Source organism: Leptosomus discolor, chromosome 1 (genome assembly GCF_034619465.1).
Source record: "Leptosomus discolor isolate bLepDis1 chromosome 1, bLepDis1.hap2, whole genome shotgun sequence".
In the NCBI taxonomy this organism is placed as follows: domain Eukaryota; kingdom Metazoa; phylum Chordata; class Aves; order Leptosomiformes; family Leptosomidae; genus Leptosomus; species Leptosomus discolor.
Window position 1 is genome coordinate 87,517,748 of NC_141391.1, and position 23,086 is coordinate 87,540,833.

Sequence of the window (23,086 nt, forward strand, 5' to 3'; positions counted from 1 at the left end):
GCTGCGCGCTGGCCAGCTCGCTAGCAGGAAAACACCCTTCAGCGGTATTTATCCTCCGCCTGGAGCTCCGGCGGGGGCGGAGGGGGGGGCACCACCTCCTCAGAGCAGAAGCTCCTAGGAAGGGTGCCTGAAAAATCACCCAAGGCCATCTGAGGAGGAATTGCTCTGCGCTTAGGAGGGACTCCTACCAACCCACTGTGGCACAGGGTCTGTGGGAATTGCCCCCTCGGGGTAGCCTCCGGGAGAACGAGGGGAAGATGAACACCTCCGGCGACGACGGGCCGCTGCACGGACGGTGGATCTTCGCACCTACAGCCACCATGCCTTGGTGGTGCAACTCAGGGGACAACGTAGACAGAGGAGCCCCCTGCGGTGCCCTCTCCCTAATTCCTACCCCGATTCTGGTTGACCTCACTCCACTTTGCCCTATTACTGCGCCCTCGGGGTGAGGCAGGCAAAATAACAAGCTGCACGTCCCCTCCTCTCCCTCTCCCTCTCCTCTCCAGGCCGCCAGCAGACCCCGGCCAAAGGCCACCACCCCATCCGTGCTGCCCGCCCTCCAGGCGCTCGGCGTCACCGTCCATCACAGCCGTTTTACAGTCGGGTTTACTCCCCCCCCCCCCCAAGAAAAAAAAACCCAAACCAACCCCTAAAACCAGCTTTCCCGCCCACGCAGCGATGCTTTTTTCAAAGGAAAAAAAACCCAACCAACCCAAGCCCCGAACGCCAGCTCGGTGCCGCTGCCTGCGCTCCCCCGCCGCCCACCCCCCCACCCCCCGCTGCCCCCGGCCCGGCGGGAGCAGGTGCTCGGCGCTGCCACCGCCCCAGGCCCGCCCCCAACCCCCCCCCCCCGGCGGCGGCACCTTGCGAGTCATCCCGGCCCCCCTCTCCCGCCCCGCTCCCCCGCCCCGGGCGGCCGTCGGGTGTCGCATCCCATTTCACTTAGAGATATTTTCGGGTGGCAGGAGCCGCCTCGTCATTTCCGCCAGGAGAAAAAGACACCGGCGCGGCAGCCGCGGCCGCGGAGAACCGCGGGAGCCGGCGGGCATAGCCGCGCACAGCCGAGCCAGCCCCCCGCTTCGCCGCCGCCGCTCGGGGACCGACCTCTCGGCGGGGCCGGGAGTCGCCGCCGCTGCCCGCGGGGGCGGGAGGCGTTGGAGCGTGCCGCCGCTGCCGCCGCCTCCTCCCCCTTCCTCCTCCTCCTCCTCCTCCCCCTCCCCGCCGAGCCGGCAACATGAACTGAAATCCCCAGAGAGGCACAGAGGCGGCGAACGAGCGAGCGGAGCGGAGGCAAGCGGGGATTTCGCGGCTCTCTCCTCCCGCCGCCGCCGCTGCTGCCGCCCGGGCTCCGGGCAGCGCCGTCCCGCCGCTCCGCACAGCCTCGCCCCTCGCCCGCAGAGCCGCGGCGCCCCGCGCCCCCGAGCCCCCCATGGCCCTCATCATGGAGCCCGTCAGTAAGTGGTCGCCGAGCCAAGTCGTCGACTGGATGAAAGGTGAGGAGCGGCGCCGGGGCTGCGCGGTGCCTCTGTCCCATCGCACACACCCGCCCCCCCCATCCCCGCAGGTGCGGGGAGATCCGCCGCTTCCTCCGCACCGGGGTCCCGCCTCCCGGCACCGCCGGTTCCCCCCGTGTTTTGGCTGGAGGGGTAGTAGGGGAGGAGGGAGGCCGTCGGGGCCGGGGCGAGGGGGGCAGCGCGGGGTCCGGGGGTCCGCCTTGCCCCGGGGCGAGGGGCCGCGGTTTCCCCTCCGCCCCCGGGCGCAGAGGCGGGGGCGGCTGGCGACCCCCGGCGGCCTATAAAGCCGGGGGGGGGGGGGGGGGGCGGGGGGAGACGGGGACGGGGATGGCTGTGCCCGGGAGAGCCCGGGATGCTCCCGGGCGGTGGCCGCATTGTGGCGATGGGGCTGGTCCCCACGCCCACCCCCCTAGCAGCGAGGGGATGCGAGAAGCGTGGCCGGCGGCTCCCGGCAGATGCGGTGCGAAGTGACTCGCGAAATAAAAGTTTAACCTGACGTGGGGCGCTCCCCGTGCGGGGGGGGGGGGGGGGGGGCACTGCTCCGCAGGCAGCGGGGTCTCTGGGTCGGTCCGCGCCCTCGGGAGCGCTGGGGCTGCCGAGCCTCCCCCTTCCCCCCCCCCCCCCGCCCCCGCGAAGGCGCCACGCCGGGGCGAGGGGCGCCTAGCCCGCTCCTCTGGCCGGGGCACCCACGCGTTAGGGGGGAGTGGGGGGGGTGGTTCGCGATCTCCGTCCCCAGGGGCGGCATTGAAGGATCCAGGATTTACATTAGCCTGGAAAAGTCCGCTGGGCTGACGTGTGTTTGCGCTGCTGCTCCTGCTCCCTCACCTGTCCTCCATCAAAATAAAGTCTAATGAGAATAAAATTTGGACTTTCTGGAAATGCTTTTCTGTTATTCTGCGTGCACCGACTGCCTTTAATGCTGTAATTTCAAAAGGTTTGTGTTTTTTTGGGGTTTTTTTTTTTTTTTGGTGGTGTTTTCCTTTTTTTTCTTATTTTTATTTTCTTATTACCTTTAAGTTGGGCTGCAGCTGTGTTTTGAATAAATCACCATCTAGTATTATATATCTTTTTATAAAGATAGAATGACCGGATGGGTACAACTTTTGAACAACTGCTACATTGTGGGAGTTCTTTATAACATGCTGCGTGCTACTAATGTGACAGTTTCATCATCCTTAAAATTTCAGGCATATAGCATATGTTTTCGGTTATTCAATCCTGGTATTTGTAGCTGTCGAGTTATAATTATATTCAGTAACATACATAGTTTTGCTGTGTCTGAAACATTCTCAATCCATAGAATGATAATAATAATAAAAGAATAATGTGATACTTCATGTCTTAAGAAATTAGTAAATATTAGTAAAAAACCTGAAACAGCCACAGATGATCATTAAAAACAAACCTTTTTCAACTTCAAAATGTTTTATTACAGTTATTTAGCTTCCAACATTTTTACCTCAAAAAAAAAATTGTGTAGGAGTTTTTTTTCAAATCAATGTCTGAGATACCTCCCTCATATTTTGGGAATGCAGAAAAAATAATGAATTTGCAGATAGTGCATTTTTAAAACACTTCAAAAATATACTACATCAAATAATTTTCATAAATGACAGGTGAAGTATGTTGCATACTCTGCTTTTGTATTGCATCAATATAAAGCCAGTTATTTTAAAACAAGAGGCTAAATGATAACATTAAAATTGTGAGGCTGGATAAAGGTTTGTGGTTAAAAATCTGTGAGTAACACACAGAGCTGTAGATCTGTTCTTGAAAATAATTGTGTGAACTTTACGAAAAAAAAGCAGTTATTGCAATTGTGCCTACTTTTTGGGTTATGAGGCTTGCTTTTTAGTGTTTAACCTGTTTATTTTAGTTAAAATACTCAATTGTTTCTCTGGAGCACTTTCATTTTTACTGAGCAAACATATATATGTTGCTTCAAGCTTTCATTTCTTCATTTTGTATTCTGAATCGCAGATGAACCTTCATTTAGAGTGAGGTGCAAACAGATAAAGCACCTGCCTTTGACTATCCCTGTTTGAGGAAAACCGCCTAGATAGCCACTGTAGTTTCAGAAGTTGAGCCTGAAAATGAGTATGACCAGCAGCTGTGGGCAGGTCTGGTCCTGTCTGATGAATCACACCTTGCTGAGTTTGGAGGAGGGGCGATAGTGGACAAGGGCAAGTGGTCTTGGCTGCAACAGCTTCATTTGCCTCGCTTATCGTTTGTAGTGTTGCAAACGTTGTTATTGCAATCCAGGTGAAAAAATGTTCTTCTGCTCTTAAAAGACATGGTCTCCAGCAAATTAAATTTCTGAAAGTCTCAAAAATAGCTTATTTGTGTTTTAAGAGGAACCCAAGACAATGAGTAAAACATGAATGTGTCTTTGTCATGAGAACTTTGGGGTGAGTGCATTAGTGGTCTTTGCATTATCAGCAGTCAAGTCTGGTTCGCATAACTTACATTAAACTTCAAGATATGAGAATATTTTGGTGACTTACTGGGGTTATTTTACAGAATTATAAATGTTTAACTCGGTTTTAACCTCTTCCTTGAAGTAAGTGCCCTGCTATGTAATATGCCTGCTCAGAGCAGCTCTGTAAAGATCATTCTTCAAAACAGATTTCAATGTTCAAAGCAAAATCTTTCCTGAAAAAGGAAAATCCTACTGTTTAACATTGTTTACAGTTATCTGAAAGTAAGGGGAAATGAAACACTTTAGATTTTATTGCTCTCAGTGTTTTTGTGATGGTCTTGCTGGTATGACCTGAACGTTTGCAATAAAAGGCCCCGTCTGGAATTCTTTATTTAGGTAAAAGACCCATTACCTCAGTGACATTTTGTTCAGGGCAGTGATAAAGCATTGGGCCTAATATTAAAGATGTGAAAAATGAAGACAGGGAAAGTGTTCCTGCTCAAAAGTGTTAGTTGAAAGTGCCGAGCTTTGGGCTGGATGGCTGGTTAGGGAGCAGGCTCGAGACCGTGGATATTCATGGAATAAATACATTCTCTCCAATGCCCTCTCATTTTTTAATTGCTTGATATACATGGTTGGTCTATGGATCCTTTAATAGCCTGTGGACTCTAGTGCTGCTGAGATACAGAGTTGTACCTGGAATTGGTTACGCAAATAAGTGACTACCTAAATTTCAGCCTATGAAAATGTGTACATTAAGAAGTTTTGGATAAAAGTACCAGTTAAAACTTTGCAAATGGAAAGAACAAAAGAAGCGGAGCCTGTGTCAGCATATGAGTTTTTGTATGGTTTAAAATGAACCCACCGACAGAAGATTAACTGTCAGGAGCTGGAAAAAGAGCAGATGGATTAGCTCATCTCTCCCACAGGATGACATATTGTATGTGGAGGATAAAATGAATATTTAAATTGATTCAAACTGTGTATTATTTTGCTTTCCATATATTTAGACTAATTTTAAAGGCCCTGCATGGATCAGTGAGCTGACACTGTGTCAATCACCTCCTCTGCCTCCCCTTTGGAGGACATGTGTGGATTCCACTGCCACGTTTCAAGATGTTGACATGTTGCATAGGCGAGCGCCGTCGAACGCCATGGCTTTCACTGACTCAGGAAGGGAACATGTCAGATATGTTTTAGATTTCTGAGAAAACTCAAAGATACGCAATTACTTTCCAAACATGAGGATGTTTTTAACTGAGTCCTGTAATTTACCTTCTTTTGTCTGAGGTTATTTATAATGGCTGTAGTTTGATAAGGACTTGCTGCTTTTAACAATGTTCTACTTTAATTCAGTACCAATCTCTTGGTGGCAGTATCTGTTCAATAAGGCAATCCACCTGAAAAAAATCGATATTACTTTATCTAGCAAAGCTTAAATATTTATTTTTTGTTTGCTGAATGACAGCTCACAGAGCTTATACTAAGCTTGTACAACTTAAACTGTTGTACTGGTAGTCATACTCAAGAAGCTGACATCTGAGTTGCTCTAAAGGCTTCTAATGCTAAGGAATGGGGCCTTTTTACCTCTGTGAGTCTACTCTACCAGCATTTAGAAGGATGTAAATATTTAGAAGGACTGGGGGAAGAGAAGGAGTAACATGGATGCTCTAGCAAAGTGAGAGCAGAATGAAAAAGTTGCCCGTCTGGATGATTGAATATTACTTGGATTTAAGAACTGAGTTTTTGTCTGCTCTTCACGTACAGAAGTCGATGTCCATATTCAGCTGCGTGTGTGTTTGCACGGAGTCGTCGTGGGCTGCCAACAACTGTGCTCCGCTTGGTTTAACGGGAATTACGTGTTATTCGTCAAGAAAATGCAAGAGTTTGTGGGAATGCTCTGAAACGAAAGACTTTAATACTTAATAATAGTTTAAAAAAATATTACCATGGGGATGCTTTTACTCCTGTTCCGGCATGTGCAGAGCCTTAGGACTTCTGTGGCAACACCCAGGTCCCGCTGCAGTTCCTGAACCATCAGGTAGCAACAGGGAAGCTCATCAGTGAAGGCACAAACCCTCTCGCAGCGCTGCAATCTAGCAAATGGATTTAGGCCTTACAAACAGTAAGGATAACTCCTGTATTCAGGGTCACTATTGGACCTACTTGAAAATATATATATATATATATTTTTTTTTTTTTTTTTCCTTGGCTTTCTCTGAAGAAGACTGTGTTACAGACAGAGTTTAGGAGAGAGCTTTTTCTGGAGTGTAGGCTGGACTATAGTGCCACAGAGGCCTGTGAGCATTGCTTTACGGTAGAGAGGAGGTGTGCTTGCACATATGTGTGTGCCTCATTTCAGGCTTTCAGTTTTCTCCATCTTTTCTGTTTTCAGTGGTTTATGGAATTAAAAGTGCTTTCTTATGCTAATTCCATTCATTTGCTCTCAGTATGACCCTTAACAAGTGTGAGTATTAGAAATAATATGGAAAAGGATGAGTTATCTCAGGGAAAGAGATGGATTTTTAAGGATACGAATAATACTTGCATTCTGAAACTTTTATTTCCTTGTGAAGCTTGTGTAGATGACTGATGAACTGCAGAAAAATCATCAACTTGAAGAGTCACTGCTAAGTGCCATATGTGGAACAGATCAAGTGTTTTGCAATTTGTCAGTGTTAAAACTTTTGGTTTTTTCTCCCAGGAAAACCAAACTGAAATTTTGCAGTATTGCAGGGTACATATAGTACTCCATTAGCTTTGAAGTGATGCTGTTAAATGGAGTTATGACTTAATGTCTAGCAAGAAAAAGCTGTGGAAAAGCCGTAGAAAGATATGAGATAGTGCCATAGTTTGAGCTTAATTTCAAGGAACTCCCGAACATTTTAATTTATAGATGGTTACTCCATTTGTAAGAAAATAGTAAGAATTTCAGTAAGACAAGTTTGGGATCTTTTTCGAGAGGGCCGTTTGTACAAAGATGGATAGTCAAGGGTCAAACTGCACTATTCCAAACTTCAGTTTTAGGGACTCCGGCTTTAAAACTGTAGTGAAAGCAGCGCTGGAAGATGACTCTCTTTAGCTTGTTTATTTTTCCTGTGGATCTCTCACTTTTTGCTTGCCCTTCTGACATCAGGAGTTTTAGCAGTATCAATGGCCACCACATCAGTCACAGTGATGTGTTTTAGAGCATCTTGGTTTGTGATTAGAAAACCTCTCCAGCCATTGTTTATCAGCAGAAAATGAAACTGCAGTTGCAACTGGGATGTGTCAAAGCCTAACAGCCCGGGTGTTGCCATAGCAAATGTGATGTTACATAAGCAGCCACTCTGCAAATAGTTCATGTAGCCAAATTTTAAGCATAATATGAGAATTCATTTCTAAATTAATGGTCTTTTTGGGAGGGGGTGTTCCTAGATGAGGTGATCTCACTTGCTACTGAAATTAATGTGCTAGTTGTGAAGCTTTTTTAACACTGCCTGTTTACACCTTTATTTTGTTTGAACATATTGTTCTGTTTCTGAAACATCTGTTAGTTTAAATATGGCCTCACAATATGTTTTCTCAAGTGTTTTTTTGCAACAGTTCAGCGAAGATCTATATTCTGATCTTATTCAGATTTATTTGCACACTGCAGTATTAAAAGAAGAAATTTACAAATGCCTTTTCTGGTTAGTGGGTGTCAAGAATTTTGCGAGGCAGCAATATAAACCAGATCACTTTTCAGATGAGAGTTTTGAAATATATATACAGATGTATTTTTTAGAATCTTTGCAAATAGTTGTCTTTTAGCACTTCTGACAATAATAAACCAGGCAATTTTATCTTCCAAAACTCAAATTGGCAAATGGTTTAGCCTTTCTGTCTGATCCTCAGAAGTGAGATAACCATTTAATCTCAGTAAAGTTACTGTAGCATTTGATTGTACAGTATGTCTCTGAGTCAGGCAGTAATATTTGTTACTGATTTCCAGAGGAATGGGGGAAAAGCTTTTTCCTGAGAAAATTCTTCAGGTATAGGCTTGCGTTCAAAAGTATGTAACCAGGAGAAAGAGAAAGCTCATTCCTCAGGCTTCCTTGCTATGTAGCTGCCGGGTTTTTTGTTTTGTGGTTTAGTTTTGTTTTGTTTTGTTTTTTTCCTCTCCAAGAAGTTACTATTGCCTCATTAAATCATAGGATAACTGTATCAGTGATCACCTGTAGCAAGCACGTACCTTGAGCAGGATAACTTAGCTTTAGATTTCTAGATCCAAGTAAACCAAAACTGTTACTGTCACACTTACTGCTTAAGTAATTTCCTTAATGAAACCTTTAAACCTTCAGGTTAGAGGCTGAATAGTTATCAAGACAAATGAATGCTGTAGGATAAGGGTTCCCAAATATCTTACTAAACCCCCTCCAATTCTGGAAGGGCTGTGCCATGAAATTCTGAAATGCCGCATTTTCTTCATTCATCTCTTCCAGCTTTTCAAACGCATCTGCTTTTTCTAGAAAGATATGAAGTAAGGAGGTGGAGATGAGTTATATTTTTCAAGAAGAAAAATTTTGAAAGCCCAATATTAGGCCCATGTTATAGTCACAATGCAGAGGAAAGCAACTGCCAGGTGAACCTACTTGCAGTGCTGTCAAGGGAGTTTAATTTCTTCTTGTGTGACAGTTGGACCTAGCAGGATATTTGCTCTTAAATTTGAAATAGCTGACTGTCCAACAGCAAGCATCAGCTGCTCCTCATCATGCTCCTTTCTTGCAATTGGAGGGGGAAGGGCAGGAAGACAGAGGTCCATTGGTCTGGTGCACTCAAGACCTGGAATGCTACGCAAACATCCGCTCATACACACATTTTGCCCTCGCTGCATATGGAGGTTAGCAGATGTCTGGTAGATGAAATGAATTTTTCCTTGAGGTTTCCAGTGTATGCATTTCTCTTATGCAAAGGGAATTCAGTCTATCAAGTCATTTTAAAGCACTGGAGGCTTGAAAATCTAGCCCTTTTTGTTCTACTTATCTGCCAAATAATATTATCTTTGGGAAAATAGGTGTGGATATGATCTTGTAGGGTGCTTGGCATTTCCAATTTTTCCTTTAAGTAGCAATTTAGGGCACTTGGTACCTCAGATGAAGTGCCTAGAACAGTAATTTTGAAGTGTTTGGCCTTACATGATTAATGTCTGCTACAGTACCATATGGTGGGAATTTCCAAGTAAACTGTTAATTAATATAGGAGTGTACCAGAGTAAGCTGTAATTAAACTATATTCAGCTGAAGTGTATTATTTTAATATACTGGGATGCAAAGTGCTGTACTTGTGTATTATACCTTTTCTGTTGTGTGAAGAGGAGGGCAAAAAGTTGATGAGAATTAATTGAGCCTTTAAATTAAAGGCTCAAGTAGCTTTTTTAAATAAATGGGTTTAAGACTCCATTGGTTTAAGCATTCATTGGTTTAAGCGGAACAGGGTCTTTCTTTGGTAATGCTGAATTTTACTTTGTTAATGCTGTGGGGACTCCTCTGCTAGGATTTTACTGGTGCCTGCTGTGGGTGGTCAGTGCATGTCCAGCTAAGCTGTGCAAGCATATGCGCCATTTTCACATAACTTCAGATACTGCTGATGGGCCATGGCTGCGCCGCTTGGTCTAGTACCACCGGTGGAATGAAGTCTTCCTGTGTGAGTGGCCAGAATGGTCTGGAGGAGTGTTGAGGTGGGAGCTAAGGGTGTGAGTGTGCGGGTGTAATGCTGGGGTCTCCTTCTTGGTCCTCTTGTATTTGGAAGGAGGAACATACCCATGGGTACTGCTGAGCAGCTGGCTGGGTCACCTCTAAAGGGCTCTTGCCTCCCACAGAGGGTAATTGTCGGCCGTAGAGAAGTTTGTAATATTGCTGTTTTGGTTGAAATGTAAATTTATTTTTTAGTTTTTCCAGATCCACCCGCTGCCAATAGATACAGCTATAAATGACCTATTTTAAAATAGATTTTTCTTCCCTGGTCTCCCTTCTTTCTCTCTTTCCTTTCTCTCCTGATATTCTTCATGTCAATAAGAAGGTGAAAAAAAACTTCCTGTGCATAATGAGGCCAGGTAAATATAGGTGCGACATGCCAGTATTGTCTGAGTAATTCTCTGAATGGCATTCTTACCTCTGAGTCAACACTGAAACCCTTCATGGGAATGACAAGAGACCTTAGTGTTTTTAGTGAGATGTCAGCCTGAAATCTTGACCAGGTGTGGTTGCTGAAGGCTCGCTGGCGTTCTTCATAATAGTGGGAGAGTTAACTTTACCACCCTGATTAAATTCCGTGTTAATAATTAAAATCTTTGTAACTGGATTCGCCTCTTAATATCTATTGTTATATAATATCTATATCACCAGTAATGTCTATTACTGACATGTGCCTGCCTTACTTTCTCTAATTGCTTTGTAGTTTTGTTAGTTGCTTTCCCACAGTTGATATTTTGATTTGCAAGGTGCAGTGCCATTCCTGTCCTTGTTTTGTTTCAGATTTCGAAGAAATATTGGTGGAGGGACCTGTTGAATGCAAAGTAGAAGTTGCACTCTGAAAAAATAACTTACGTCATGTACAGTCAACTATTGTGGATCTACGCTTGTCCTGCTTTGTGTACACAGCTTAAACACCAAACAAATAACAATTTTCTTCTGGATTAGTGTGACTGAAGTATGGGGTGAAATATCCAAAAAGTACCTTCTTGAGCATTCAGCATTGGTTGACTTCTGGTTGGCTTGCTTATTGTTGCTTTATTAGCATGGATAGAACTGTGTGCCCTTTGTCTCCGTTTCTCTTAAGTGGTCAAGCATGGCTCTTTTTGGTAGACTTTGTTTTATTAGAGCTAATATGAAAAAAAAAAGTTAATGTGTTTTTATTTGTGTTGTCTGCTTCTAGTTATTTCCAAAACTTTCTGTAAGTGCAGGTGAGGAAGTGGTCATTCCTCTTTTCAGAGAGGTGTTTATTGCCCTTTTCAAATATTGCAGTCTTCAAGTATTTTAAAATAAAACTAACTATATGGTAGTTTAACCTAGAGTGTGGGGGCTTATTGTTTCTTAAATTTCTCTTTATGTTTTTTAGTATAGTCTTTGAGTGTTGTGCCCCACAAGTCATTTTGAGTCCTGTGATCAGTAATTTCACTGTTGGGTACTGGACTTCAAAATCAGATGAAGTTTTCATTACTTTAGGTGTTATTTCATTGTGTGTTTAAACCATATGGATTTAGCTGTTGGATGCAATCTGTGGTCAAAAGCCTAGATCTGGAGCCCTGATAATTGAGTCCAAGAGCACAGTGTAGTGTGAATAATTTGTCATGCTCTGCATGTGGATTTGAGGGAGAGAGAGGTTCAGCCTGGAAGGGTAATCATTGCACATAAGAAATTTCCATGTAAGCGTTAGTCTGAATGTTTGAAGGAAGGAGGACAGTTTATCATCAGAAAAATAAGAAAGTTAGGTATATGACAGGACTCCCTGAGAGCAAATACACTCATTTTTTAAAAAGACTGGATATTTCATAGCCTTCGAAGGATTGTTTTAAAAGTCTATGTTAGCAAATTACATTACTGGCATAGTTTTTGAATGCCAGTATGAGTTATGATGAAGCTACCCTTAGTAACTATAGAAAGTAAAATGGTGAACATGCAATTGTGAAACTTCTGTATCCTAAGATTAGCTTGTTTCCTCATGGTTGTTTTTTTTTTGTTTGGTTTTTTTTTTTTTTTAAAAATAAAGGATTTGGTGTTTCTGGTACTTGAATAAGACAGCTGAACAGTTGTGGCAAAAGTAATGAAGGAGTGCTAACCATCTCCCTGATCACAGAATCACAGAACGTTAGGGGTTGGAAGGGACCTTGAAAGATCATCTAGTCCAACCGCTCTGCCAGAGCAGGACCACCAGCTTACCAACCCAAGGTCTGGGGAAAAACAAAGTAAATACTTGGTGCAAGACAAAAAAAATCACTTGTGTATGAAAATACACCCCATGTACTATGTAGTATTTGCTAGATGAATAGAAGATGAAATTTGTTGCAGAAGGCTAAAAGTAATTTCAGTTACTAAAAGTTTACAGAGTTCATTTACAAGGAGCTCAGTGACTCTTTGCTTGTGCTGTCTTGGTCAATATAACCCTTTTCTGTTACTTATTTGGACATTGTCTAGTTTCTCTCTTCCATCCTAACCATTGTCCCTCAGCTCACTATAAGCCACACTGAACTATCCAATTATGAACTGGAGGTAACTAATGCTAATGAGATATGAATGAGTAAACCTGAACAGACTGGACAATTAGTGGCTGTCTCTGGTGGTGTTATCAGATCATAGGGTTTTATCCAGTTTCCTGAGACCGTTGCTTTCCAAAGCAGGGTGCAGTGGTGTGCTGTTGGTGGCTGCCTGGGCTTTCAGATGCTGGGGAGTGTAGGACGGGAGCTTGAGTCTGCAGGATACCATGTCCTGAATGTTTTCCACCTCCACAGATCTGTGTAAATTCCTGTTTAATTTAATAAGTTTTGTGGTTTGAATAATTTTGATATATGATGTGTTCCTTCAAGAAGCCAAAAATTAACTGAAAATTTGTTTTCCAGTTGAAAAGAAGGTAAAGCTGAATAAAAACTTTGATGACCAGGTCCTTGTTAAAAAAAAAAATTAAATTAAAAGACGCTTACTTTAGAAAATATTTGGTTTTCAGTTGATAAGGTATTGCAGGCTGTGGTGAGAATGGTGACATTTTAGATCCAAAGGAAAAATGAATGTGCTAATAACTTTTCAGTTGCATATGTATGAAATTAATTCAACTAACAGGCAGAATTAAATAACATCTAGGAATTGTAATATTGTCGTATCATTTCATTAGATTTCCGCACTTTGCATATGTCCAGTGATGTGTTCTGCCTCTTACAATGTAATTGACTTGTATTTATCCTACTAATTAAAACTGTAAATCTTAAGCCTGTACCCTCTCATTTAGTGCTTTCAAATACTGTTTGGATTTTCCTGCAGAATACTATTTTGATAAATCTTACTAATCAAAATTCACCTCAAGAAAGAATTAAAATGAGACCTCTGAAGGAGAAGATTGATGTGTGTCAGGATTTAGTTTCCATTAATGATAAAATTGTTTCTAAAATTACAAATTTATCTCACTTACTTTTCTTTTGATAGAATCTTTGAAAGTGCTGTGGCAGTTTGCAAAGTTGTAGCTCAAAGTTTTTGAGTTCAAAGTATCTCAGTAATGTCAAATGTTATGACTGTACTCCCTAGAAAGAAAATGGCTTCCAGATTACAGTAATTTAAAAATGACCAAATAGATAGAAATAGCATTTTAGTGGTGTGATTAGGTATTTAAATCTCAAGGGTTCTTTGTTTTTGTTCACTGCTCACTGTTTTTCTGTCGCTGTGGAACAGCACAAAATGATAAATTATCAGTGGTTTAATGGTAAAAATCAGCCTTTGGTGTTGAGAAAAATAAATCCGTGTAGCTCCTTCAGAAGAACGCACCCTTCTTGTGTGTGAACAGACACCATAAGAACAATTGACTTGAATGAACTTTTGATGAGTTCTTAAATGTGCTCCCTTTGAAGTTATTATCATATGACAGATGGAGAGTAAACTGGCTAGGAGTTCAGAGAGGTCGGATAAGGCCAGCTATAAAGAGTTGTCTGCCTGGGTTTGTTTTTTACTCTTTTTTCCCCCCTTCCCTTAATGACTTTTTGCTGTGGCATATGTGACTTTATTTAAGTTTGCTCTGTGCACTCTAATCCAATTGCTTTGTTTAGTCAAATGCATGGTTTTTGTTTTGTTTTGAATTTTAGCTTTTGTTTTTAGCATTAAATGTGCATATTTAATTAGGATATGTTATTAAAGATTAGACTCTCACAATGGGATGTGTGCCAGCTCTTGAAATTAAGTCATGCTTGTCAGGAGATAGTAAATAATAAGCTTAGTAAGGTTTAAAAGATGTGTCTTGCAAAACATTAGTCCCTGTAATGAGTGCAAAGTGGCAACAGCACATAAATATCAATTGTTTTTCTCCAGTGGATCCGTTGGAATATGAATTTTCTTAATTTGAATTAAATTTTCTTTTGCCAGTTTAATGAAACAAGCAAGAAGGGATGTTTGTCTTTTGAGAAACCACAGTTTCCCATCCCAGAACAATGACTTGTGTTGAACTGAAGGGGAACAATCCGACATTCATACAATATCTTGTAATCTCTGTTCCAAAAACCATGTTAGAAATAAGAGACTGCTGTCCAGCGAATCCCCATTTAGCTGTAAGGGGGAGTCTTGAATTCCCAGCTTTGCTTTCAGGACTGTCTGTATTTTGTTCTTCATTTTACCCAGAATCTTTTAATACTGCTGGGAACAAGGGCTTCGAGCATAAGGTTCCTTGTGCTCTTAAAAACCTTGAGCATCCTGGCTGGTGTGTGTGTGCACGTGTACGTGTGTGACAGTGTGGCTGGTGTGCCCACGGTGGCATTGGCAAGAACAGGGTTTGGCGACAAGGGTGGGTCTGTCTCCATCCTGATTTGATCAGACAAAACTGTCTGCAGTCACACCCTGAAAGATTAAGAGTGGCTTTTGATGACTCTGGTCAGGCATCTAATTTCTGTCTTCAAGTGCATGAGTCTCTCTGTGGGCCTGGGCAGAGTGACTCCGCTGCTAATAATCTGTGCAGTGTCTTTTTCGTTGATGTTTCTGATGTGTCCCCTGGCCCCTGTGGGAGAAGGAGGAGCTGGCGTAGCCCTTCTTTGGGGTGCTCATCTAGCCCAAAGCAAGGGAGGAAGTGGGAATGGTGTGTTGGAATACAAATGTACAATGTGGAAAGCAGAGTAATTTAAGTGGAGAGTAGGAAAAAAGGTGTGCTATGCATACACACTTATGCTCAGTCACTTTTGTTTTACATTAATTTTTTTTTTTCATTTTTTAAGTTACACTTGTAAAATTTTTGAAATTGCATGTATAAAATAAGTGTTTGACCTAGGAGCCATGTGGTAGGAGATGTAAGCCTAGGAGAGAGAAATTGCCTTTACTAATGAGCAAATATTTCACTTAGATTATTACAAGGAAAACAAAACCAAACAACAAATGAAGAAAACTCCCCATACAATAATGTGGGGATGCTTACCAAGTAACCAAAACTTGTAGTATCTGGTGCTGAAATTAAGTAGGCATTACGCAAAATAACAGCATATTGCTGTGGCTACCATGGTGCTAAAGGCACCATTTTTGGCTAAAACACAAAACTTATATACTCAGTACTGGAAGGCCTTAAAAATCCTACTTTGATTTTGTAAAAAACTCTTCTCCCGCATGTCCGAACAAAATTATAGAAAATGGTTCTTTATACTGCTGATTTTTTTTTCCCATGTTGTTCACATTACTGGGGAATTACCAGTATTTCAGCAGCGGGTGAAGAGGCTGCTTGTTACCCACTGGGTTGCAAGTCCTCCGGCTCCTCCTGGTTACAGGGGAGGGAGAAGGTTAAATGCCCTGTGTCATCTCTGCTTTAAGTGCACTGAAGCATTTCTAACTGTCTGGCTGCTTTTTTTAATGAAAGAAATTTGTCTCGTAACAGGTTTATAAGCCCAGCTAATTAAACGCACTCCATTATATTACATACGTCCTGTTTGGTAGGCAGAAATTGTTTGCTCTTTGACAGATTCGTTTCTTGTTGATGTTGGTTTTGTAGGATGCCTCTGTCTTGGACTTGTATAACTTAGAAATAATAAGGCATTAAGGCATTTCATATATTGGAAAATACAAAGATTTGTTAATCATTAACACAGAAAACATTTTCAGTCTTGTTTAGCATCATAAACCACAGGTTGTTCTGCGTGTGTACATGCCTCAGCTTTATTGCAAGACTAAGTTGAGCGACATTTAGTTTGATACTTGAAGTTTGGGAATGTGTTTTAAATAAACAAATCATTACAACACGGTATGCTTCTGCTAGAAACCTTTTAAAAAGCTGTCAGCCAGGAAAAATGGAAAAATGGCTTTTTTTAGTGAAGAGATAGGATTGTCTGTACTTTCTTAGTTACTCGATGTTGGTCGATGCCCTTCAGATTATTTGAAGCCTTGTGGGTTTTTCTAGTGCAATGAGTCTCCTCATTGTGGCTCTTTGATTTCTTCCATATGGATCTGAGTGTGCACAGGTGGAACTTGAAGACTGCCATGCTACCTGTCACTCCTGATTTGAGACCTGGAGGTCTGAGGAACTTTACCCAGCTGGGAAGCCAGGTCAGCTGTTGAGGTGGAGCCACCTTCTAAGCAAATCATGCGTACCCTGCTTTTCCTCCTATCTTTTTCTCATGTCAAAAGCTGTAGGGTGGACTGAAGATTAACAACTCCATTAATTTTTGTCTCAGCTGTCAAGCAGTGCCTTGACAAATTCTTCAGCGGTCATGTTGGTGCAGATTCTGTAGCACCGCTGAAAAGGGAAAAAGTCATTATTCATGGCTTAAAACTTCACAAATGAATTTTCTGTTCAGTATATTGTTGCTGAGCCTGTTGACTGAACAAGTCGTGTTCTTTTTGAAGATAGAAGTGTCTTAGAAATGAAGACCAACCATATCCATCTCCCCAAAAGGAAGGGATTGAGAGGGGCTTGAGTGGGCACCTTTCTTCATCCCCAAGTAGAGAATCATTCACCAAGGACGTTACAGCCTGAATGGCATGACAGAAAAGGTGAAGTGAATTATTGTGTGGATTATTTGGAGGGAGAGATCTGGCAACCAAATGATAATTGCGCACGCTTCTGGCTGAGCAGTAGAAGCCATCACAATTTGCCATCTGGTTTGCCGTTATTCTGGCTGAATGTAGGAGGGGAGAGAGTGTTTGTACTTCATAACACAGTATTTTGGGAGAGTCTTTGTGCCGGAAGGCAACTGGATGGGTGCTTCTTGTCTTAGGCTCTGTAAAATCTAGGCCCTGTATAACCTAGTTTGTCGTACGTGAAAAGAGAGGAAATGTAGGAATAGAAGGAGGAAGAAGAGTACTGCAAGTTTTTTGTTTTATATAGATTATCTGCTTAAATGGTTTTGAGCAATAGGAAACCCTTCAGTGTAAAATTCCTGCCTGCTATGAACTATAGGTCTGCTTTGATCTTGCATAGAGCTTATCATTGTTACAATAAGTGAGATGCTACAAAACAAATTCGTGGTGATGAAAAATAAACAAATACACCAGCAAAACCTATTTCAGAAGCTCCTTGAAGCTGTATGAGAAATATCAGAGCTTTGACAAAATACTGATACGTGGTGTTGCTGTGGATATGGGCTGGATCTGCATCCCATTTGTTACAAGGGCGGGAGGGGCTTCAGTAGATATTGCTGAATAAGTTACCAATTACGAGTCAGGTCATAATAGGATTTTAAGGGTTTTAAAAAATGCTCTACAGATAAGATTAATCTATCATTTGGTGAGTCTGCATGGTACATACATGTGTTAAAACAAGCTCCAAATAGCAGTTGAGGTCCTGAAGAGTACTCATTATTAGGTCATAGTAAATGCTGACATTCTTGTGAGCTCTAGCTTTTGTTTGCAGCAGTATTTGAGATGACTTTTAAAGGAACGTTTTCATGGCTATTTATGGACTTTCTCAAGGAAAACTTGAAATTACATTGTCTTACAGTTTGAGACTAAGCTGTTTCTGAGTTTGCGTAAAAGAATTTGTGATATTAAAATATCAAGAGTGGTAGGAAAAGAAGCATAACACAGAAATTATAGAAAACCAAAGTAACTGAGGTAATGTGTCTTGAATAAACTACGCACCATTTTTCTTGTTTTATTTCATAATGGTAAAATATTATGACAAAGATTTATGGCATTTAGCATACACGGAGGCAGATCACAGGGAAGAGAGGGTAGAGGCACTTTTATACTTTTACTAGATGGACTAAAAGAAGGTCTTCCCTGGCTCTTGCTTTGGCAGTTACTCCTGCAGTCACCTGTGTGGGCGCCGAGCTCCTGATGTGGAAGCACGGTCAGCCTAGTGCAGCGGTGTCATCGCTGGCTGGTGGCTCTACAGCCATGCCAGGGCAGCGCTGGTGCGGAGCCGCCGGTGGGTGGCCATGGGACATCTCCTGCCATAGCCCCATGCCTCCCTGCAGCATTCATGGGATACTCGTGCGCTCACCGGGGCTGAAATTACCTGGCATGTGAGACAGGCCTGAGTCCAAAGAAAGGGCACGGTAAACTCTCGTGGTTAACAAATGGCTTTCAGGTTGGTTAATCTGTAGAAGGCAAGGGGAATTTAGTATTGTGTTTTTAATTAGAGTTAGAGTTCTGAAATTGGTGGCTGCCCTTGTACAAAAGCATGGACTGCGCAGAGCAGAGGGAGATCAGAAAGCCGCCTCGGTAGGTAGGTGTGAGCTGTGACACCTGGGGAGTCCTGTGCGACAGTCCGATAAAGAGTAACTCTGTGTAACCAGCGCTTAAGCTACCAGGTCTGCGATGTTCCGATTCTGACTGAAGCAAAACAAAAAAGTCAGGTTTATTCATCGCTCTACAGTGTAGTGAGAAGTTTTGTAATAATTGACATTTTTGTCATGTTTTGAACACTCATTAGCACTTCAGATTAGCTATTAAAGGACATGAAACGTTTAATCACCACGTCTTTTCTTGTTAGCAGTAGTCACTAGTGCAATGCTTTTTTTTAAAAAAAAAATGTAATTAAGTGAAAAAAATTGTACTTTAACAGTTTTACTTTGGATGCAGCAATTGCAAGCATTGAGATTACTGGCCTAAACAAACTACACTTTCTTCTCTGTGAAATAATATTTTTAAACTCTTGAAATCTTAAAATAGTGATAAAATAATTCTAAGTGTTGTACAGAAGCCTGGAAGATCCTCTTTTACTGCCTGTAAATGTTTGGGCAGTTTTAGTGTTTGGTGCAAAGGTGAATACTTTTACTCATGATTGAAATGAACGATTTCTCATCTTCTAAAGGTCTGCTGTTTAATGAAATTTTATAAGCGTGATACAACATTGGTTCTGTAACAGTGATGCATTGATTGAATTGCTTTTTTCTTCCCTAGTACTAGTTAGCTGTTTAAAAAGCTATTTGGAATAGACTTCTCACTAACTTTTAAAAAGGAGCGCTCTCAATTATAAATTAAAAGGAAAATTTGTAAGTCTCGTAAATCCTCAAAATATTGAAGTGCAGTCTTTTGTTACGTTTTCAGCCTGATATTCAAAAGGTTCCATATAACAGTAAAATAAAACAGCTAATTCCTTCAGGGGTCCGCAATTATAGGACCTTTTTCCTAAAACGAGATCTATTCCTCTGCGCAAAATTGGCATTTAATCAAAATAATTGTCATGTAACTATTTGTGTTCTAAAAATACAGAGTATGTGAAATATTCAAAGCAAACACTCATTTTTAGTAGTGTATTTCAGGGAATTCTGAAGGGAATGCCATGGAAAATATCAGTGAAAGCTTGCTAATCAACCCCTGTCTTTCCCTTTGCTGTTCTAAATGGCCAAGACCTGCCCAAAGCTGTGGTGGCAGAAGCCTTCACAATGAATTCGTTCTGTGAGGATTTCTGCCAGCTTTGCTAATCGTGAGCACGCAGGCAGCTCCGTGCCTGCGGGGATGCCCTGGCAGTGCCTGGCGTGGCGAGGAGCACACGGCATCCCGTCCCGCGGGGAGGGGAGGAGGCAGGCTGAAACGCTGAGCGAAAGCGAGACGGTGGGGGCTGTGGCTTCTTGCACCTTCTTCCCCAGCCTTGTGGGGAGTGGGTGGCTGGCCGCCTGGCTGCCTGCATGGGGAGGCTCTGAGCAGAGATGAGGTGGGTTTTGGGTGGAGATAAGGGATGGTCACACCAAAGTCTTCCCCAGCTGGAATGGATGCAGTGAGGGACCCAAAGTCCCCGCGCTGCAAAGCATGGGTGGGGGAGGAATAGCGGTGGATTTGTAGATGGGAATTAGGGATGAGAGAGAGGTAGCTTTTGCGGCTGTTGTTCCCACTTGCATTGGTGAGTTGGGAGCGGGCTGAGACACACCTCTTTCCTTGCCTCAGCCATATGTGGAGAAAGACTGGACTGCAGATGATGACTGTTGCAGCCAAAGGTCTTGGGAAGAACTGAGATGCAGGAAAACAGACTTTTGTTTCCGCTAAATGCTAAAGTTTTCTTTCAGAAGTAGCTGTGAAAACCTGGCCAAGAAAAACGATACCTTGCTATGTTTTTCCTGCATGGCAATGGGGTAAATTATCCCATTGGCATTTAGAGGATGCTGATTGATGAGGATTGGGTTTGCGGAAGAAAATCTTCTCTTTCTCTCTGGAGCTTAGCTTCTTTCATACAGTGAAAAACAACCTCTTTGCAGGTCTGGCTGAAGTATAACCTTGGTGGTAAGTGGTGGGGGAGGTGAAATTGAAGAGTAAGATGCAAACAAAAAAAATCATAGGCTGATAGAACCGTTTGAGTTGGAAGGGACCTTTAAAGGTCATATAGTCCAATGCCCCTGCAATAAGCAGGGACATCTTCAACAAGATTGGGTTGCTCAGAGCCCCATCCAACCTGACCTTGAGCGTTTCCAGGGATGGGGCTTCTACCACCTCTCTGGGCAGCCTGTACCAGTGTTTCCCTACACTCAGTGTAAAAAATTTCTTCCTTCTATCTAATCTAAAAAACGGTCAGTTCTTACTAGAACTAATTCTATATTTACGGGCTTGACAATACAGAGAATACTTCTTTAAAAAAGGGAAGAAGAATTGTATACACTTCACCGTTTGTAGAATCCTAAATGTATGTTTATCCTCGGCAAAGTGTCTTAAGGTCTCAGAAACTGTAAGATGTTACAACCACCTCACAAGGATGCATCTGGGACCTTGCCTCTTGAGATTTCAGTGCAGGATTTGAGCTGGAGAGCGTCTTCCTGTGGACAACGTGTTAGGTTTTGAGCTTCTATGCGGAGGTTAATTCCTTGAAACGTAATTACTGGCTGTTGCATGTTCAAAACAGTTCCTGATTTATTGATGTTTTTCTTTCTAATACATAACAACATGGAAAAGTCTTGAAGACCAAATTCCATAAAAATGGGAATTGGGTTACTTTACCAGTATTAAAGAATTTCTGGATAAAAAACAAAAATGAAGGAAGACATTAGGAGGCCTTGTGGTTGTATAAGAATTAATTTTGGAACATATTCTATGTAGTAACACTGGCTAATAATGTGTGTTTAGTGGGAAAGCTTTTTTAAAAATGTCTCCAAATGCTGGTGCTTTTGAGGTTTTCACAATATTCTAAGGTAATGACATTAGTTTCTGAGAGAGACTGTAAAGGGCACACTTAGGTCTGACGTTTATATCTTCCATAATATCAATTACATTATTTAGTCTCTGCCTGCTAACATGACTAACTCCGCAGCTTTCTACTAGAACTAAAGCTTCATCACCTAATAAGATGCACAAGGTCACACTTATATAAAGCACCAGTGTGATCTACTCTGGAGTTAAAATCATGGATCGTCTCAGAAATGAGGCCCGTATTTGGGAACTGCAATGTAGCTGAGTTACATATACCTCGGAAACCTTACTCTGGGTTTTTTCTGATTTTGACTTCTTTATTTCTGTAGCATTAATATTGCATTCATGATAGCATCTAGCATTCAATTTGCATGTAGCTAGTCCTTAGTTACTTTATTGAGGGTGATATGTTTTTGGGTCACCAATAGCTGTGAAAATAATATAATAATGAATAGTCCTGCAAAAGTACTTGTGTACTGACACTATTCCTCTGTTTTATCTGGGATGAAAGGTTTACTTTCTGGGAAGCTAAAAAAAGCAGTTGTTTTTTATGTCTATACCCCCAGTAACTTCTTCTAGTTGTTCTCATCCAAGGCATTTTTAAAACATTGCTTTCTCATGGCTTTTGTTTAATTGCTTTTAATTGTATTAAAACATTTGGGCATTCACAGGGCTTTTTTTTTTTTTTTTTTTCTCAAGATGGGAATAGGCCTTCTTGAGATTATTTAGAAAGTACTGGTGCTACCATCTGTCTTAGATATAAATTTAAACTTCCTAATTTACTTAGTGAAATTCTTTCAGAACTCAAAAATGTTAGGTTCTAATGATTTAAGTTGGGCTGTGAAAACCTCTCTGTGTCCAAATTAGCCTTCCTCATTCCATGTGCAGAAAGGAGGGGAGAGACATTTTGGGATGGAGTTCAATAGCATCAGGCTAAACATTGGAAGATTGTTTGCACAGCTGTGGCTAAGCAGTGACCAAACTGTTAAACAACCTAGCGGGGGGGGGGAATGAATAGAAACTCTTGTTGGCCAGAGGACTGAGTTTCCTGGACAGTGCTCAGGACGTTATGAAGTCATTGCACACGCTGGGTCAAGGCTTTTACCCATATTTTCCCCTTGTGCTTGGGAATAATTCATGCTTTGCTTTTTCATAATAATATAATTGGCTTAAAGCATCTGAACAAAATTCTGTATTGACGAATGATGCACTATAGTGTACTTACCTACAACTTCAATTAAGGAACCTTTCCCTGCCAGTAAACTGATTCACTGATGTGAGAGGAGACAGTGCCTGTATATCTGTCTTGCTTCCTTGCAAATTGTAGATTATGAAACTGGACTACTGAGCAATAATTTAATCAGTGGCATCAGAAGAGCATTAAGCTCCATTAAATGTTGGGTCACCATCAATGTCAGATGAGTATTAAATTATGGCTTGCAACTTAGCAATACTCATCCAAAAGGCAGTGCTTAGGTTCTTGGCAAGCATATAACAGTTTATTATGGAGCAGATGCTTCAGAGCTTAACATATGACTGAAGTGTCAAGTTGTGTCAGAGAAGATGGGCCCAGCACTAATGTCGTGCTCACACTTTGTGAGCCACATGTTAGCAAATTGCTCCCTACCTGAACAACGTGGGTTAAAAGTGTTTCATTAATAGGATCTCCTGTTGAACGCTTGGAAGTCAAAGCACTGCTCTGTCTGCCAAAGACTGGCTTATAGTATGGATAGGTTGTAATAAAATTCCCTCTGCGAATGGTGGAGATGCAGTTCTCCTGATAAGGAGGGAGGATCCCTACAGACTGCTCAGAGTTTGAATTTTTATGTAGGAGAAACATTTTCTTTCACACCATAATATTACCAACCTGATATCTGGAGGATGACTGATACCTCTATTGCTAGCTACAG

General features: G+C 42.1%; 1 protein-coding gene across 5 annotated transcripts in view; it reads left to right on the forward strand.

Moving 5' to 3' along the window:
• The first annotated feature begins 1,429 nt into the window (after positions 1 to 1,429).
• The window catches only part of CNKSR2 (connector enhancer of kinase suppressor of Ras 2), a 214,524-nt gene continuing 192,867 nt past the window's right edge, over positions 1,430 to 23,086 (forward strand). For all 5 annotated transcript variants that reach the window (XM_086466800.1, XM_086466730.1, XM_086466873.1 and 2 more), the window contains exon 1: positions 1,430 to 1,493. In XM_086466800.1, coding sequence (XP_086322926.1) covers positions 1,430 to 1,493 — 64 coding nt within the window. The remainder of the gene's footprint in view (positions 1,494 to 23,086) is intronic.